The sequence below is a fragment of the Portunus trituberculatus genome, unplaced genomic scaffold (assembly GCF_017591435.1).
Source record: "Portunus trituberculatus isolate SZX2019 unplaced genomic scaffold, ASM1759143v1 PGA_scaffold_202__28_contigs__length_962959, whole genome shotgun sequence".
NCBI classification, from domain to species: Eukaryota; Metazoa; Arthropoda; class Malacostraca; order Decapoda; family Portunidae; genus Portunus; species Portunus trituberculatus.
This window is the reverse complement of record NW_025541370.1, coordinates 527972-547066: the sequence shown is the minus strand read 5'-3', so window position 1 is coordinate 547066 and position 19095 is coordinate 527972. Positions and strand designations below refer to the sequence as shown.

Genomic DNA, 19095 nt, shown 5'->3' with positions numbered 1-19095 from the left:
GAATTTGTGTTACGGTGGATAGATGCAAGAAGAGGAAGGTGCTAAACAAAATTTTAAGACAAAACTGGCGTAAAAAAAAAAAAAAAAAAAGTGTATGAGCTAACTACAGAAGACACCATCTTCCCTGTTCCACATAGGAATAGAAAAGTTGCATGCAAGCTTCTTTAGTATAACGACATAGAAAATCGTTTACGTAGAAAACGTTCATGCTTGATTGACTATATGTATATTCTTGAATTCGCTCTTTACTTTATTTTTCTAAGTATACAATGAAAGTAGATAAGTAAATATCATATATGTAAATTTCCAAAATATTTCTTACAAGCTTCCCTACAAACTGTTAGTATTAAATAATAATAAAAAAAACATCAACAACCGTATTTCCGGAAAAATTCACAAGTGTTTTGTGGTTTGGATGGAAACCTATGTATAGATCTACTATAGTGACTTTCTTTGGTGTTTATAAAGTGGCATACACCAGCAACAACTGACTCGTCAGTGGCGATAAAAGAAGTACAGCATTTGAAATACGAGCTTTAGTCAAGTCTAAAACGATTAGCTTTCTTTGCCATTAAATAACAAATAAATGTAGATAGCAGCAAGGTATTATTCAGAAACATATGAATTATCCCATTCAGTATTTAACGAATGCCAGGCGACTTTTTACATTGAAAATATTAAAGGATTTAATTTCGAAATCATTTATCAAGCCATATAAACCATCGATTTTTATGTCATTCATGGACTAAAATAAGATTATATACAATTTGACTTGTCTTTCAAACACTACATACTTATTGTTTATCACACACACACACACACACACACACACACACACACACACACACACACACACATACACACACACACACACTAGAAGATATATCAAATGCGATGTCATAACTCTAAGTGAAATTATAAATTCTAACTGGATTTATTTTACTTATTTATTTATTTATTTATATTATTACAAATTGTCACTTAAAAAAAAGATAAATAAATCAATAAAAAAAGAAAGAAAAAAAAAATACTGTCCAAATGATGACATTAGTAATAAGTCCAAACATAAGCTTCATGAGGAAGAAGTACCAAGTCTCTTTACCTGTAATGCGGCAATAGTTACAGTACTAAAGCATCGGTGTGTACGCAGCCCACCTGTCCCAACACATGTCTCCCGGCTAAGTGACATAAACTAAGTGCTGTTAACGAACCTATTTATGATGGAAGATTACTTCTGTCATGCTGGGAATGACAGTCTTTAAATTTTGGAGGTCACCATCGTGACAACTCAATTTACTTTATTCTCCATCCCACGCCACCTCAGAAAAAAAAACCTTTATGTATGTGTGTGTGTGTGTGTGTGTGTGTGTGTGTGTGTGTGTGTGTGTGTGTGTGTGCTAAGTGAAATATTAAGAAAAAAATGTGTAAAAGTCTATTTGAGACTTGAATAGTGGGTCGAGGAATGAGGATAATTGACTCTTTTCAAGGATGTGCTGCAATTAAGGTTTGTGTGATCGTGAATGCGCAATATTTCATATATATAAAGGGGTACGAGTGTGTGACTTTCATGTCTCAGCCAACATGAGAGGATCACGCTTGGCTCTGCTGGCCGTCCTGGCGGCGGTGTACGAGGTAATATCTCCTAAGATCGTATTATTCTTTGTAAACTGATGGTAACAACTCAGAGGTTTTAGAGTGATAAGCACTCAGATGTTTAAAATAAGCATATGTAAAAAAATGTGTGTGTGTATTTACCTAGTTGTATTTACCTAGTTGTAGTTTTACAGGGCCTGGGCTTTATGCTCGTGTGGTCCCGTCTCCATATCTACACTTATCCAATTTTTCTTTAAAACTATGTACACTCTTTGCTGACACCATTTCCTCACTCAAACTGTTCCAAGTCTCAGCACATCTTTGCGGGAAACTAAATTTTTTAACATCTCTCAGACATCGTCCCTTCCTTAGTTTCTTACTATGCGATCTTGTGCTTCTAAAGTCATATTCTTCTCTCAGGATCAGTTTCTCATTATCCACTTCATCCATTCCGTTAATCAATTTATAAACTTGTATCAGATCCCCTCTCTCTCTTCTCTGCTCCAAGGTTGGTAGATCCATTGCCTTTAGTCTCTCCTCATATGCCATCCCTTTAAATTCTGGAACCATTCTTGTAGCCATTTTTTGTAGTCTCTCTAATTTTCTTATGTGTTTCTTTTTATGGGGAGTCCACACAACTCCTGCATATTCCAATCTAGGTCTTATTTTAGTACTTATCAATTTCTTCATCATTTCCTTGTCCATATAGTGAAATGCTACTCCAATATTCCTTAGCAAATTATACGTCTCTCTGAAAATTCTATCAATATGGCTTACCGGTTGATTATTTTCTTCCATTGTCACTCCCAAGTCCTTTTCCTTTTTTACTTTTTCTAGTTCTACTCCATCTCCCATCTTATAGATTCCCACTGGTCGTCTTTCACTTTTTCCCATTTCCATGACATGGCTTTTGTCCACATTGAATTCCATCTCCCATTTTTTGCTCCATTTCCAGATCTTGTTTAAGTCTTCCTGTAGTATTTCACAATCCTCTTTTTGTTTAATGACTCTGCACAGTTTCGCATCGTCCGCAAACAGATTTATGTAGCTGTTCACTCCCTCTGGCATGTCATTTATATATACGAGAAAAAGTATTGGTGCCAATACTGACCCCTGTGGCACTCCGCTGTCTACTGTTCTCCACTTGGACTTCATATCTTTAACTATCGTCCTTATTTCTCTCCCCCTTAAGTAATTCTTCATCCATCTCAATGTGCTTCCTTTTAAGCCACCCTTCTCCTCTAACTTCCATAGTAATCTTTCATGTGGCACTTTATCAAAAGCCTTTTTTAGATCTAAATAAATACAGTCAACCCATCCTCTCTCTCTTGTACTTTATCAACTATTCTAGAGTAGAAACTCAATAAATTTGTCACACATGACCGACCTTTTCTAAAACCAAATTGGCTATTTGATAATATTTTGTTGTCTTCAAGAAACTCAATCCATTGCTTCTTTATTACTTTTTCACACATCTTGCATATTACACTAGTTAGTGATACCGGTCTGTAATTTAAAGGTTCTTCCTTCCTTCCGCTCTTATATATGGGAACCACCTCAGCTCTTTTCCACTCCACTGGCACTGTTCCATTTTCTATTGAGCATTTTATGATGTTGTATATTGGACTTGCTAGTTCTTCCCTACATTCTTTCAGTATTCTGCCTGAGACTTCATCCGGTCCCATTGCCTTTTCCTCATCCAATTCCGTCATCAACTTTTTATTTCAAGCTTGGTTACTTTAATCTCTTTCATATAGACAGTCTCTATTACCCTGTGGTCTTTCAAATTTGGATTCCTTAGTAAAGACCTCATGAAATTTACTATTTAACAGTTCTGCCATACTTTTGGGTCTTCCACCATTCCGTTTTCTCCTTTTAACCTTTCTATTGTTTCTTTTTGTCTTATTTTTCCATTTATGAATCTGTAGAACAATTTTGGTTGTTCCTTACATTTTTCGACAATGTCCTTTTCATAGTTCTTTTCTTCTTCCTTTCTCACCTTAGCATATTCATTTCTTGCTGTTTTGAAGTTTTCCTTATTTTCTGGATTTCTGTTTCTTCTCCACCTTTTCCATGCTCCATCTCGTTTCTCCTTTGCCCTAGCACATCTTGCATTAAACCAATCTTTCTTTCCTTCTTCTTTAGGTCTATATTTCGGAACATATTCCTGACCCCAGTTTTGTATATTTCCAAAAATAAGTTATATTTCTCTTGAACCGTTAATGAGTTTTCCATCTCCTCCCAGTTTACGTTTTAAAATAGTTCTTGAGATTCTCAATATCAGCCTTTCTGTAATTTAATCGGTCTCCTTTGTATGATTCATCTCTATCTTCCTTTCCTTCTTCTATATCCATTTCTAATATTACATGGTCACTCTTTCCCAATGGGCACTTGTATCTTATATCATCGTTAATTGGTATATCCCTTGTAAAAACTAGGTCTAATCTTGCCGGCTCATCGTTTCCTCTGAATCTTGTGTTTTCCTTTACTCTTTGGACCATCAAATTATCTATCATTAGGTTCAGGAATCTATCTCCCAGGCATCTTCCCCATACCACTTTCATAATTTTCCCAGTCTACCTCCTTACAGTTGAAATCTCCTACCAATATCACTTTTCTCCTTTCCTTAATGATTCTTGTAAGACTCCTTATTGTGTCATCTATCATGTCTCTATATTCTTGGTTAGTCCATGAGTTTGTTTTGGTGGCACATATGTTCCAATGATTGTTAACTCCTTTTGTTAATATGCATCTTAACATACAGTATTTCTGATTTTCCTTCCCCAAACTCCACTTGATTTACCACTATCTCCTTCCTTAACATCATCATGACTCCTCCTCCTTTACCCACTCTGTCTCTCCTCCATATATTATACCTTTTATCTATGTCTATTTTATTGCCTCATTTAACTTTGTTTCCACCAGGCATACAATATCTGGTTCTTCTTTCTTTATGTAATCTCTTAATTCTAATTTACTAGATAAAATCCCATCTATGTTTGTATACATCATTTTAATCTCTTGTTCTTATCATTTTTAGTTAAACTTGCTCCATTTTTTCTCTTCTTTCTCTTTTATATACCATTTCCTTATCCTGTCTCCTATAATTCTCCAAAAAATGCCTTCTTCTCCTCCTCTGACCTTTCATTATTTTTTCTCTTGCTTCTGCCACCAGTTCATTGTGTCTCTTCCTTTCCTCCTCGTTTCTATTTTTATATATATATATTATATCTATATATTATTCTAATATATATATATATCTGCCTTTCTATGGTTTATATTTCTATTCTATTTTCCTTTCTATTCTTGCTTCTATTTTCTATTATCTCTTTCTCTTCCTTTCCTTTCCTCCTCGTTTCTATATATATATATATATATATATATATATATATATATATATATATATATATATATATATATATATATATATATATATATATATATATATATATATATCTTTGCAACCTTCTGTTTCTCTGAGTTTTGTTTTTCTATATAGTACTTCTTCTGCTGCTGCTTGTGATTTTAGTAATATCTTAATTGGTCTCACTGTTCCTTCTTGATATGGTCCCATTCTATGGATTTCTTCTACTTCCTCTTCTAAGTTCTGTCTATCCTCGTCATTTAGATGTTTTAGTAGGTCTTTTACTGATTTCATTTCGTCTTTTTCCCTTCTTGGTCTATATTTAACATTTTTTTTCTTTCAGTCTAAAAATAATTACACCCTTTTTTTCCGCAATTTCTCTTACTAAATTTTCTTTTTTCTTCAGGACTCCTATCATTTTGTTTGTCATATTTTCATCTCTTTCTTTTAACTGTTCTTGAAATACTTCCTGAAATGATTCCTTGTCTTTCTTATCTTGGATTCTCCATGCCTGTACTTCTTTTTTAATCACGTCTTGTACTCTTTCTTCTTCTTTGTTAACTAGATCTTTCAGCTTCTCTTTTTCTTTCTCTGCTTTACCGAGTCCTTCTTCCATCAATTTCTTGTAGTTAGCTACTTTTAATTCTTCATTTTCTGTTCTTAGCCTAGTTTCGTTTTATTCCACTCTTTTTTATCTTTTCATTCAATTTCTGGAGCTCTTTATCCTGTTCTTCATTCTTTTTCATTCCCATACTCTCCTTTATCAATTTATCTAATTTACGTTCGATAGTCAACACTATCAAATAGTGAAGTATGCGCCGTATCAAAGCCTTCAAATGCTCTTTCTCCCTCACCAACATAGTCATCATCAGCTTTCATTCTTTCCCGTGTCTCATACCTGCATTTAGATGGAATCTCTTTCTCACTCATAATTTTGTAGCACTGTATTCATGAAAAAAACGAGTCCACACTAATCGCCCAGGCCACTGCAAACCCAAACAAAGGTAGTGAAGATCAGCTGATTCTCGGGAGCGACGGTATTGCGTCCTTCCTCGACCGCGTCTCATGTGTGTGTGTGTGTGTGTGTGTGTGTGTGTGTGTGTGTGTGTGTGTGTGTGTGTGTGTGTGTGTGTGTGTGTGCGCGCGCGCGCGCGCGCGCATGAGTGTGTGCTTATACAATTGTCTGATATATCATACAAAGATATCCGACTTTGAAAAAAGTAGGTGATATATAAGTAAAAATTCTATTATTCGTAAACAGTTAACACACACACACACAGACACGAGACGCGGTCGAGGAAGGACGCAATACTGTCGCTCCCGAGAATCAGCTGATCTTCACTACCTGGGAAGCAGCGAGACAAATGGGCAAGCCTCTTAATGTGTGGTCCCTGTTCACCTAGCAGTAAATAGGTACGGGATGTAACTCGAGGGGTTATGGCCTCGCTTTCCCGGTGTGTGTTGTGTGTGATGTAGTCTCAGTCCTACCCGAAGATCGGTCTATGAGCTCTGAGCTCACTCCGTTATGGGGAAGACTGGCTGGGTGAACAGCAGACGATCGAGGTGAATTACACACACACACACACACACACACACACACACACACACACACACACACACGCTTATGTTTGTGTGTGTGTGTGTGTGTGTGTGTGTATATATATATATATATATATATATATATATATATATATATATATATATATATATATATATATATATATATATATATATATATATATATATATATATTCACACACACACACACACACACACACACACACACACACACACATCCGATAGCTCAGTGGTTAGAGCGCTGGCTTCACAAGCCAGAGGACCGGGGTTCGATTCCCCGGCCGGGTGGAGATATTTGGGTGTGTCTCCTTTCACGTGTAGCCCCTGTTCACCTAGCAGTGAGTAGGTACGGGATGTAAATCGAGGAGTTGTGACCTTGTTTTCCCGGTGTGTGTTGTGTGCCTGGTCTCAGGCCTATCCGAAGATCGGAAATAATGAGCTCTGAGCTCGTTCCGTAGGGTAACGTCTGGCTGTCTCGTCAGAGACTGCAGCAGATCAAACAGTGAAACAGTGAAACACACACACAATAAATACTTGTTACGGCTTTTATAGGTGGTGTGCGGCGGGGTGCTGGGCAGTATTGAGAGGCAAGAGACGGGGTCGCAGTGTGGGGACACACTCTTCCTCGACTTCTCTAGTGGATGGCCGGAGGTCCAGTGTTCTTCCTCGTGTTCTGATGTGCACGTAAGTTTTCCCAGGCAAAGACGTGAAGCATGGTCAAGGCAGTGAGATATCTCCCATTTGAGATACGCCATGAAACTCTCCCCTTAACTGTGTGTCGACAGACATGGGCCGCCGGACCGGTATTCAGACGTGAGCCCCGTCTGGAGCAGTATGGCTTGATGGTCAGGCAGGAGTACAGCGAGAACGGCGCGGTGACGTGCTCACTTGTCGACGATATCTCTGGTCAGTTGAACCCTCAAACAGCTTTTGCCTTTGAACAGGTTGCAGAAAAGAATTCAGGGTTACAACCACTACCACCACCACCAACAACAGCACTATCATCATCATCATCATCATCATCTTAAGCGTCACCACCACCACCACCACCACTACTACTACTACTACTACTACTACTACTTCCGTCCTCCCCCCTCTAAACACACACACACACACACACACACACACACACACACACACACACACACACACACACACCCGGTAGCTCAGTGGTTAGAGCGCTAGCTTCACAAGCCAGAGGACCGGGGTTCGATTCCCCGGCCGGGTGGAGATATTTGGGTGCGTCTCCTTTCACGTGTAGCCCCTGTTCACCTAGCAGTGAGTAGATACGGGATGTAAATCGAGGAGTTGTGACCTTGTTGTCCCGGTGTGTGGTGTGTGCCTGGTCTCAGGCCTATCCGAAGATCGGAAATAATGAGCTCTGAGCTTGTTCCGTAGGGTAACGTCTGGCTATCTCGTCAGAGACTGCAGCAGATCAGACAGTGAAACACACACATACACACACACACACACACACACACACACACACACACACACACACACACACACACACACACACACCGCGTATAGTGCAGTGGTTAGCAACTTATAAGCACACTCGGCTTCCTAATTTTTGCTAACCCTTTACTTATCTTCTAGAGAACCAGTACTCAAGTGGGTCATTTTTTAATATCTTATAGCCCTTGGCTGACCCTCTCTCCTACATATTATTAAAAAAAAAAAAAATCTCGAGAAAGCCCGGGTTCGAGTCGGGTGCGGTGCGACAAATGGGCGAGTCTATACTAATAATGTTCACGTAGCAGGAAGTAGGTACGGGATTTAACTCGAGGGGTTGTGGCCTCGCTTTCCCGGTGTGTGGAGTGTGTTGTAATCTCAGTCCTATCCGAAGATCGGTCTATGAGCTCTGAGCTCGCTCCGTAATGGGAAGGGTGATCAGCAGGCGACCATGAATACAATGCACACACTGGATGTACTGGCTTTTTGCTTTATCAGGACCACACACATACGCATTATCACATACATATACAAGAAGTAATGAGAAATTGATGACCTTGTAGCACTGTGAGTCTGTGAAACCGTAAGGAATCAACTCGCTGTGTCATGTTGGACAGACGTTTTCAAGTTGGACCCATGGACAGCTTAGGCATTACGAAGGGCTTTGTTGAGAACTAAAACTTTGTGAAAATTTGAATCTAGAATGAAATAAGTTTTCACAAAGACGTAACGGGTGTATAGGAGAGATAAGAGAGATTGGACTCTCCTACCGGCTTTTTTGATTAATTAGATTACTAACAAATTAATGAATTTACTTATCTACCTTTCTATTCATTATTTTTTCTACTAGATTCTGGTGCCCTACAGTCCTCTCTCCAAGCTGAGGCTTGTTCCTCAGTGACTTCTTTCACCACCACCATCACCACCGCTGGCACTGGAGGTCCCTCTGGTGTGACAGATGTCACCACCACCACAGGCACTGGAGGTCCTTCTGGTGTGACAGATGTCACCACCACCACCACCACAGGCACTGTAGGTCCTTCTGGTGTGACAGATATCACCACCACCACAGGCACTGGAGGTCCTTCTGGTGTGACAGATGTCACCACCACCACCACCACAGGCACTGGAGGTCCTTCTGGTGTGACAGATGTCACTACCACCACAGGCACTGGAGGTCCTTCTGGTGTGACAGATGTCACCACCACCACCACCACAGGCACTGGAGGTCCTTCTGGTGTGACAGATGTCACCACCACCACAGGCACTGGAGGTCCTTCTGGTGTGACAGATGTCACCACCACCACCACCACAGGCACTGGAGGTCCTTCTGGTGTGACAGATGTCACCACCACCACCACCACAGGCACTGGAGGTCCCTCTGGTGTGACAGATGTCACCACCACCACCACCACAGGCACTGGAGGTCCTTCTGGTGTGACAGATGTCACCACCACCACCACCACAGGCACTGGAGGTCCCTCTGGTGTGACAGATGTCACCACCACCACAGGCACTGGAGGTCCTTCTGGTGTGACAGATGTTACCACCACCACCACCACAGACACTGGAGGTCCCTCTGGTGTGACAGATGTCACCACCACCACAGGCACTGGAGGTCCTTCTGGTGTGACAGATGTCACCACCACCACCACCACAGGCACTGGAGGTCCCTCTGGTGTGACAGATGTGACCACCACCACCACCACAGGCACTGGAGGTCCCTCTGGTGTGACAGATGTCACCACCACCACCACCACAGGCACTGGAGGTCCTTCTGGTGTGACAGATGTTACCACCACCACCACCACAGGCACTGGAGGTCCCTCTGGTGTGACAGATGTCACCACCACCACAGGCACTGGAGGTCCCTCAGACGTGACAGATGTCACCACCACCACCACTGGCACTGGAGGTCCCTCTGGTGTGACAGATGTCACCACCACCACCGCTGGCACTGGAGGTCCCTCTGGTGTGACAGATGTCACCACCACCACCGCTGGCACTGGAGGTCCCTCTGGTGTGACAGATGTCACCACCACTACCGTTGGCACTGGAGGTCCCTCTGGCGTGACAGATGTCACCACCACCCCTGGTACTGGAGGTCCCTCTGACGTGACAGAGACAACAGAAACAACCACCCCTACTACTACAGTAACAGTTCCAGATTGTGCAGATAATATGGACACCACTGAATCTGTCAGTGACGAAGAACAGAGTTTCCATGCCACCAACCAACCCACTACTGTAACAACCATATCCACTACAATTCCTCCAGTCACAACCAAATCCACCATCCCTCCCACCACAACTACCACTCCTCGCCCCACCCGGGTATGGTACGAGTGTCCCAGTGGCTTTGTGCTCTATGACAATTCCTGCTACCACGTGTCCGAAACTGAAGGCTCGTGGGAGGAAGGACAAAATTACTGTTCATCCAAGGGCAGCAAGTATGTCAGTATCACCAGCAACAATGAGTTTGATTTCGTAAAAGGTAGGTATTGCATCTTTATGTTTATATTGGTACTTATGGTAATTTTTTTTTGTAGTTTCTAAATGTGAAAGAGCTTGATGTCTAGTTTTGCTTATCTTAGAGTTTCTTTGACTCTTGCTAACTCCTTCGCACAGGTCTCATGAGCAAAGACACGTGGATCGGCCTAAACGACAAGAATAACGAAGGAACATATGTCTGGGAATCCGACGGAAGTGTTGCTAGCTTCTTAAAGTATGTCCAGCATTTGTACTTATTTATTTTATTCTATAGCTAAGTTTCATCGTCATGGACAGTGGATAATTTAGTAATGTAAATGTGTGCTCAATATCATAAGATAACATTTCTTCTCTCATTCTCAGTATAACATGATCATATCAACAGCAGCCTCCATCTGGTATCCATGGTGTCTCATTTGATATTAAACTGTCTTGTCACCTTCTATATTTACTCTGCCTTGACTTATATCAGCAATACTGAGTTGATTGATACAAAGGACTGTAGGTTGCCTTAAAGAATGCTTCAAGTTTTTTTCTTTTATGACTAATAACAAGTTAATTAGTCCACGATTTTCAAACTTATTATGCCTAAGGAACCAAACGGTAAAATAGACAGATAAGTAAAGATAATAATAATAATAATAATAATAATAATAATAATAATAATAATAATAATAATAAGTATGAGCAGTTTATGTATCATGTTCTTTCTGTTTTTGTGTGACAAACAGATTTGCTTCTGGTGAACCAAATGACCAAGATTGGCATAATATGTATGTTGAGGACTGCATCGAGATGCGCGAAAACAAAGATTTCCTGTGGAACGACGAGAGTTGTGGGTCTTCAAGAAGGTATGGAGCTCAGTAATCTGTGCTGCACTATTTTGCCGTCCTTAGGTAGTTGGCGTGTATTTGAAGTATTGTATGTATGCTACACTGTTTACACCAGAAAATGATTTCGAGAAAAGAGATAGGGAAGTTACATGTATACTGACTGATTTTTGCATCCTGATTAAGAGAGAGAGAGAGAGAGAGAGAGAGAGAGCGTGGGTACGTTTTTTTTTTTTTTCCAGTGTGTGTGTGTGTGTGTGTGTGTGTGTGTGTGTGTGTGTGTGTGTGTGTATTGAATTATGATCTTCATGTTTTACGTCCATCAGGTTTGCTTGTGAAGTGAGTGCAACCATGCATCGAGGATAAGTCAGTATGAGCACTACTCAGGCACCCTTTGACGTAGAACAGAAAAGGAAATGGAATGGATATTCTAATATGAAAATACAGCAGGTGCGAACCACATGAAGGGAAACCCGAGGGAACAACACTTCGAGGTCTTTAGCTTGTCAACATTGTACAAAAAGAAAACCTTTATGTAAAATACAAGATCGCAATCAGAAGAATGTGAAACCGTTTCCGAGTTTTTCTTCATTCCTTATAGCACCATCACAGCTTTACTGACATTAAAATGTGATAAAAGAATGAACTTTATAGATAAATTTTGTAAAGTATAAACGTGAATCCCAAATTGAGCACTGAAAATGTATGTTAATTACGACCTTGGCTGGAACCATAGTAAAAATGTACTATCATGTTTTTGTTTTGTTTTTTTTTACGTAGGGAAGAGGGCCAGCCAAGGGAAAAAAAAAAAAAAAAGATTAAAAACAAGGCCCACTTGAGTGCTGGCTCTCTAAAAAGTGTAAAAGCGTCAGCCAAAGTTGGGGAGCAAATGCCTCAATACCTCCCTCTTTTCAGAGTTCGTTGCAAGTTGCAATTGCGCTATCTTAGGTGAAGACTTATTCTTACTGTAGGTAATATATCATACTGTATTGCATTTTTTCATTTTAATTCAACTAAAATTAAACACACCACGTCTCAATGCTTCCAATAATGTCTCACCACTTCAATCAATATCCTTAGAAATGTCTAGGCTTATCTCCGTAAATCCTTCACCAATATTAATCACATAACACTAGAAATTTCACGAATTCATCACGTGCCAATTTCACAGCTGATGCATCCAATATCAAAGCAATGCTTGAACTCAACTCACATATATCACAATATGTCATATGTAAATAACTCCTCAATATGAAATAATGCATCAACTGTCAAAATTGCACTACACATACATAAAATCTTAATACAACATCCTAGTAAATACACATCCTATAATTGTTTCCTCCTTTCACTTAAATAACACATACAATGTCTTAGACTGCATTATCGACTATAGAGCTCTACTCACTAATACAAGGAAGAGTCTGTCCATGACTCAATGGTTCCTCTCCTCTCGTGTCTGGAACCGCAGCCTCTCGGCTTCTGTCTCTCGCTCTTCTCTCGTCTGCCGAACCCCTTTCTTGTAGGTCCAGCCTATTTTATACCCAATGTCTCGCACTTTTTCCTTCCACGCCTAGTTTACCATCCACCATTCAGAGATCACTCCACGTGGGGGTCCACGTGTGAACAACATAAGGACGAAAACACATACAAAATACCATCAAATAATTCTTAACCGTAGTACAGCTCCAGAAATGCGACATCATCCTATTGGCGTTTCAGAAGTTCACGTTTTCCCTACAACAATAACAAATTCCTTATTGGTCTAACTATGATATTCAGGTTGTTTATTGGTCATATTTATGCACCAATCATGGGTCACTCCACGTGGTGTATATACCTACTAAGATGGCCAATTTCTTATTGGTCTGATCAGGATAGCCAGGTTGCTTATTGGCCAGTTAAGTTCACCATCCATGTTTAACTCCACGTGGGGAACCATATGTGATCTACACTACTCCCCAAGGTCATATACTACTCCCCAAGGTTGTTTAAAAGTCATTTGGTCTTGGACATCTGCCTGGGTCAGCTCCTGGTTTGAAATCTGATCCCCGGCAGCCTATTCTCTTGTTAATGTTTTTTTTGACCCACAGCATCTTGACCCAGCTGGCTTCTATTTATAGCAGGGTCAATGTCCCGTAGATATGTTTGTTTTTTCCATGTATTGCTTCTGCTGCTGCATCAGGTTATGACACTCTTAAAAGAAGACAAGTAGGAATTCGGAAATACAGATGCAGGGAGGGAGTTCCAGAGTTTACCAGTGAAAGGGATGAATGATTGAGAGTACTGGTTAACTTTTGCGTTAGAGAGTTGGACAGAATAAGGATGAGCGAGGCCGCAGGAGGAGGGATGGCATGCAGTTACCAAGATCAGTAGAACAGTTAACATGAAAATTGCGATAAAATGTAGAAAGAGATGCAACATTCCGGCGGTGAGAAAGAGGCTGAAGACAGTTAGTGAGAGGAGGGGAGTTGATGAGACGAAGAGCTTTTGATTCCACCCTATCTAGTAAAACTGTGTGACTGGAACCCCCCCAAACATGTGAAGATTACTCCATGCACAGGCGGACAAGGCCCTTACACAGGGTAAGCAGTTGGAGGGGCGAGAAAAACTGGCGGAGACGCCTCAGAACACCTAACTTCATAGAAGCTGTTTTAGCAAGAGATGAGATGTGAAGTTTCCAGTTAAGATTATGAGCAAAGGACAGACCGAGGATATTCATTGTGGAAGAGAGAGACAGTTGAGTGTCATTGAAGAAGAGGGGATAGTTGTCTGGAAGGTTGTGTCGAGTTGATAGATGGAGGAACTGAGTTTTTGAGGCATTGAAAACTACTAGATTTTCTCTACCCTAATCGGAAATCTTAGAACGATCAGAAGTCAGGGGTTCTGTGGCGTCCCTGTGTGATCTGTTGACTTCCTGAAGGGTTGGTCGTCTCTGAAAGGACGTGGAAAGACGTAGGGTGGTATCATCAGCGTAGGAGTGGAGCCAGCATAGCGGCCCCCCTGCACCACCCGACAAGAAAAGGGGCCCGATTTTGCTGGGATGCTGGGTGTCAGACAGCCTTTGAGCGGCTGAAGGAGGCGCTGGTGAACGCTCCTGTGCTGCCATACCCGGACCCCGCTTGCCCGTACGTCGTGGATTGTGACGCTAGTGCTGAGGGCGTGGGAGCGGTGCTGTCACAGCTGAAGGACGGACGCGAGCATGTGGTGGCGTACTACAGTAAGAAGTTCAGTCAAGCGGAGAGAAATTACTGTGTCACGCAGAAGAAACTTCTGGCGGTGGTGAAGAGTCTAGAAAACTTTCACCCGTACCTGTATGGGGCAAAGTTTACTGTGAGGACGGACCACGCAGCCCTGCGGTGGTTGAAGACGATGAAGAATCCTGAGGGGCAGTTGGCGAGGTGGATCGGCAGGCTGGAGCAGTACGATTACTGCGTCGAGCATCGCCCTGGGAGAGTCCACAAGAACGCTGACAGCCTCAGCAGACGTCCATGTGAGCCTGAGTGTCACCATTGCAGCAGGAAGGAGCCAGAAGAAGTCTGCAGGCTGACACGAGTCCATGGCGCGGAGGGTGACGGAGACACGCTTCTGCAGGAGGCGCAGAGGAAGGACCCGGATCTCCACCCAGTAGTAAAGTGGCTGGAGGAAGGTCAAGGTCGCCCTGGCGAGCAAGAAGTGGCAGCCCTGAGCCCAGCTACGAGATTCTACTGGAGGCAGTGGGACACGCTGAAATTGAGTAGAGGAGTACTGGTGAAGAAGTGGCTGACACCTGACGGAGGGATGATGTACTGGCAGACAGTCATTCCTCGTGATATGAGAGCTAGCCTGATGCGGGAGATGCATGAGGGCGTCGCCAGTGGGCATCTAGGAGTGAAGAAGACACTCAGTCGTCTACGACAGCGGTTCTACTGGCTGGGGATGCGCAAGGATGTACAAGAATGGTGCCGAGTGTGCGACACCTGTAACGCCAAGAAGGGACCAGCACGGAAGGGTAGAGCGCCGCTACAGCTGTATCAGGTGGGAGCCCCGATGGAGCGAGTAGCAGTAGACATCGTGGGGCCGCTACCCGCGACTGCAGCTGGCAATCGTTACATCTGTGTTGCCATGGACTACTTCACGAAATGGCCCGAGGCGTACGCACTGCCGAACCATGAAGCAGTGACTGTAGCAGAGGTACTGGTGGAGCAGTTCTTCACCAGGTTTGGTGTGCCTGGAGAGCTGCATTCCGATCAAGGCCGCGAGTTTGAGTCGGAGGTATTCGGCGAGTGTTGCCAGCTAATGGGCCTGCGGAAGACGAGGACAACACCACTGAGGCCGCAGTCTGACGGGATGGTGGAGCGCTTCAACAGGACACTGGCTCAGGAACTGGCCAAATACTGTACAGAGGGACAGACAGAGTGGGACCGGAAGCTTCCCGCTCTGCTCATGGCATACAGGTCTGCCGCGCACGAGGCCACCACCTACACGCCGGCCCGGCTTATGATGGGCCGGGAGCTTCGCCTGCCGGTGGACTTGACAACAGGACGCCCTCCAGATGAAGAACTGCCTACTGTGGCCACGGACTACGCCATAGCACTGCAGGAGCGGCTAGTGGAGGCTCATCATCAGGTGCGAGGACGACTTAAGCTGGCAGGCGAGGCCATGAGGCACCGCTATGACCGGGAAGTCGCGCGGCTGAGTTTGCAGTTGGCGACAAGGTGTGGCTTTACAACCCCGCCGGCGGAAAGGTCTCTCACCGAAGCTGCAGAGCCTCTGGGAGGGGCCATACACTGTCATCGAGAAGGTGTCGGAGGTAACCTTCCGTATTCGTCGAGGACAACGCGGGAAGCCCAAGATAATTCATGCTGACCGACTGTGGAGATACCACGGGCCGGGGAAGTTCACCTGGGGCCAAGTCCCGTGTGACAGCAGCAGTGAGGAGGAGGAAGCTGCCCTTGCCATAGTAGCAGAGGACGTAACGGGACCTGACGCGGGCCTCCTGGGCAGCGAGGACGGTGGAGCGGGGACGAGCGGGGATGAAGAAGCTGAGTCAGGAGTGGGTGACTCACCGCCAGCCGCCGCCCGCCGCCTACCCCGCCAGCGTCGACCACCACGGAGATTGCAGGACTATATTATCGGCTGAAAGAAACCTACACAGCGAAGCTATAGCAGTAACCTTCCTTCACGCTCCTTACTTTATTGAATACTTTCAGAAGAGCGTGTATGGAAGGAAAGTTCCGCTTAAATCATCGGAAATTAAAATTCCCGGCTCTGTGCAGGTATATGCGCATGCGTGGAAAGCCCCCTCCCACACCCCCTGGATAGCCACCAATCCGAGACACCGTTACACCGGTCACTCTTGCTCGCGGAACCAGGCTGGCTGGTAGTTCTGTTCTTCACCGTCTTTCTTCCCGCATCTACGTTGGTTATGTCGGTAAGTTCTGGTTCCTGCTCGTGTTTTACGAGGTGGCCTTGCCTGTTTTACAGATGTTTCCTTAGAGGTTGTTCCCGGGTACGATACGAGAGCGTGTGCTTGTTCTCATGTTACCTAGTTTGCCTCAAGGTTCGCCGACCTATCCGTGCTTACCACGTATTTCCGTTTTTCCCTTGTGTTTTTCAGACTAAACGTGTGTGTGCTGCGTCTGGCTGCTCTGTCAGGATTTCATCAGATGGGCACAACTACTGTTCTCCTCGTGCCTCGTGTTTCACTCAGGCAGGCTTCGACCCTCTGGCCTGTTCTGTATGCGAGGTGTGGGTGGAGGAGATTCGTGCTGCCCCTCCGACAGCCCGTGCCAAGCTCCCCGCCCTTGAGCTCCTTCGGGGCGCGTGGCAGAGGGCGCGGAAGTTGAGGTCTTCAGGTGATTCCCCCCTGTCCTGGGCTGATCCAGCGCTGGGAGTGGAGTTGGGGCTCACTTGCTCCCGCAACCCGTCCTGCGTCTCCGAGCCGCCCATGGGTTCACAACCCAGGCCTCTCGGGGACCAGGGGGACGAGGATGTTGGTCTAGAGGATGGCGTCCCTGGGGGTCTTGTGGCCTCTCAGCAGCCCCATGCCTCAGACCGTTTCCGGCACTCTACCGGCTCCCGACCCTCATCGTTGGGCAAACCCAGGACCTCGTCTTCTTCTCGTGGTCCCTCTCGCGGGTCCTGCGGGAAGTCCCGGCCGAGAAAGAGGTCTTTGTCTCCAGGGAGGCCTCGGACTCGCCATTCGTCTCCGTCCTCGTCCTCGACCTCGACCTCGTCCTCTCCATCCCCCTCCCCTTCCCCCCACCGTAAGCACCGCAAGGGCGGGGTGCCGGTAGAGAGACAGGTGGGGTGAGGCAGTTTGGCCTCCCAGGTTGCTGCCCTCCTTCCTTCTTTGCTCGGGCCCGTCCTCGACACTGCCCTGTCCCGCTTCCCGGCTTTTCAGGCTTCCCAGTCTGGACTTCCCCCTTTTCAAGGGCTGCCAGGTGGTGACCCGCAGCCTCAGCATCACCCTCAGAAGAACTGGAGTCAGAGGTGGAGAAAAGAGGTACACGAAGTCCCACTGGTTCCAGTCCTCTGTGAAGGCATCTGGGCCGCCGGTGCGTGTCCTCCGGTTGTAGGTGAGGTAGAGGGGAAGCTGGGCTGTGTCCGAGGAGGCGAAGAGGTCCACTTGTGGGGTTCTGTAGCGGGTGTGAGGAGTCGAACATCCGAGGCGGAGACGCCACTCGACCGACGATCCCCGGAACCTGGACAGAGCGTCCGCCCAGGTGTTCTCCCGGCCCGGGACAAACTTCGCTGAGAGTGACAGCTGCCTGAGTGAAGCCTCGGCGAAAATGTCCTCTGACAGAGCCAGGAGCTGACGGGACCGAGCCGTACCCTGCCGCTGTATGTAGTGCACGGCCGTCACGTTGTCCATATCGAAGCGGACGCTCAAGCCCCGGATCTCGTGGTGCCTGAAGAGCCATTCCTGCACCACAAAAAGCTCCCGAAGATTGATGTGGAGGAACCTGTTCTCCTCCGACCATCCCCCGCAAGCCTGATGCCTCCAGCTGGACTGGAAACCCGATCCTACGTCTGAGGCGTCCGTCGCTACTGTTAACTGAGGTGGGGCTGGGAACCAAGGAATGGACTCGCGAAGGGCCCCAGACTGGAGCCAAGAACGCAACAGGCTGTGAAGTGTAGGAGTAACTGGTCTGGGGAGGTCACGAGGTAGGATGGGAATGGCTCTGTTGACCTCCCACGTCAAACGCCGTAGCTTTAGGCAGCCGAGGGGAAGGGTCGGGGCCGCGAAGTTGAGGCAACCCAGAAGGCCCTCCCCACTGACGGCGAGAGAACGTGTGAGAAGTAAACCCTCCTGACGGAGCGGAGCGTTCGAAGGGCGTTGTCTGGAGCTAGCGAGAGGGAGGCGTTGATCGTGTCCCACTCTATCCGAGCCAACAAAGCTTCTGCTCGGAAGTGAAGGCAGATTTGTCCCAGTTCACCTGGAAACCCATGTCTCCCAACACTTTCAGCGTCACTGAGACGCCGTTCAAGACACCCTCCTTGGTAGGCGAATGAATTAACCAATCGTCCAGGTACATGAGTGTCGAGACGCCTGCTTCTGCCAAGCTTGCACTGAGAGGGGTCGAATCTTGTAGAGGACCTTGGCTCCCTCCGTGTCTTTGGTCCACTTCAATATCACATCCTCCCTCCTCCTCCAACCCTCTGGTAGAGAGGCGTTAAGAGACCAGGCCACCAGCATCCTCCCAAAGAGTATTGGACTCAGGAAGTTCACCTGGGAACAGGAAGAAACTCCTGGCAAGTCAGGAAGGGTGCAGAGGCAGGGCAGGGGAGAACGGGGTGGTG

The 19095-nt window shown here is 45.3% G+C and overlaps 2 protein-coding genes across 2 annotated transcripts; one reads left to right on the top strand and one right to left on the bottom strand.

Annotated features, from left to right (window-relative positions):
• Positions 1-1540: 1540 nt before the first annotated feature.
• On the top strand, positions 1541-11884 carry LOC123500316 (putative per-hexamer repeat protein 5). Its single transcript, XM_045249015.1, has 7 exons — positions 1541-1632; positions 7088-7219; positions 7321-7441; positions 8841-10484; positions 10619-10715; positions 11212-11331; positions 11637-11884. The coding sequence occupies exons 1-7, from the start codon at positions 1582-1584 to the stop codon at positions 11674-11676; spliced, it is 2205 nt and encodes a 734-aa protein (XP_045104950.1). The 5' UTR covers positions 1541-1581; the 3' UTR covers positions 11677-11884.
• A 5879-nt stretch (positions 11885-17763) lies between these two features.
• LOC123500300 lies at positions 17764-18830 on the bottom strand. Its single transcript, XM_045248986.1, has 3 exons — positions 18685-18830; positions 17804-18569; positions 17764-17772 (listed from the first exon to the last, which is right to left on the bottom strand). Exons 1-3 carry the CDS (start codon positions 18828-18830, stop codon positions 17764-17766), a joined length of 921 nt encoding a protein of 306 aa, XP_045104921.1.
• Positions 18831-19095: the final 265 nt, after the last annotated feature.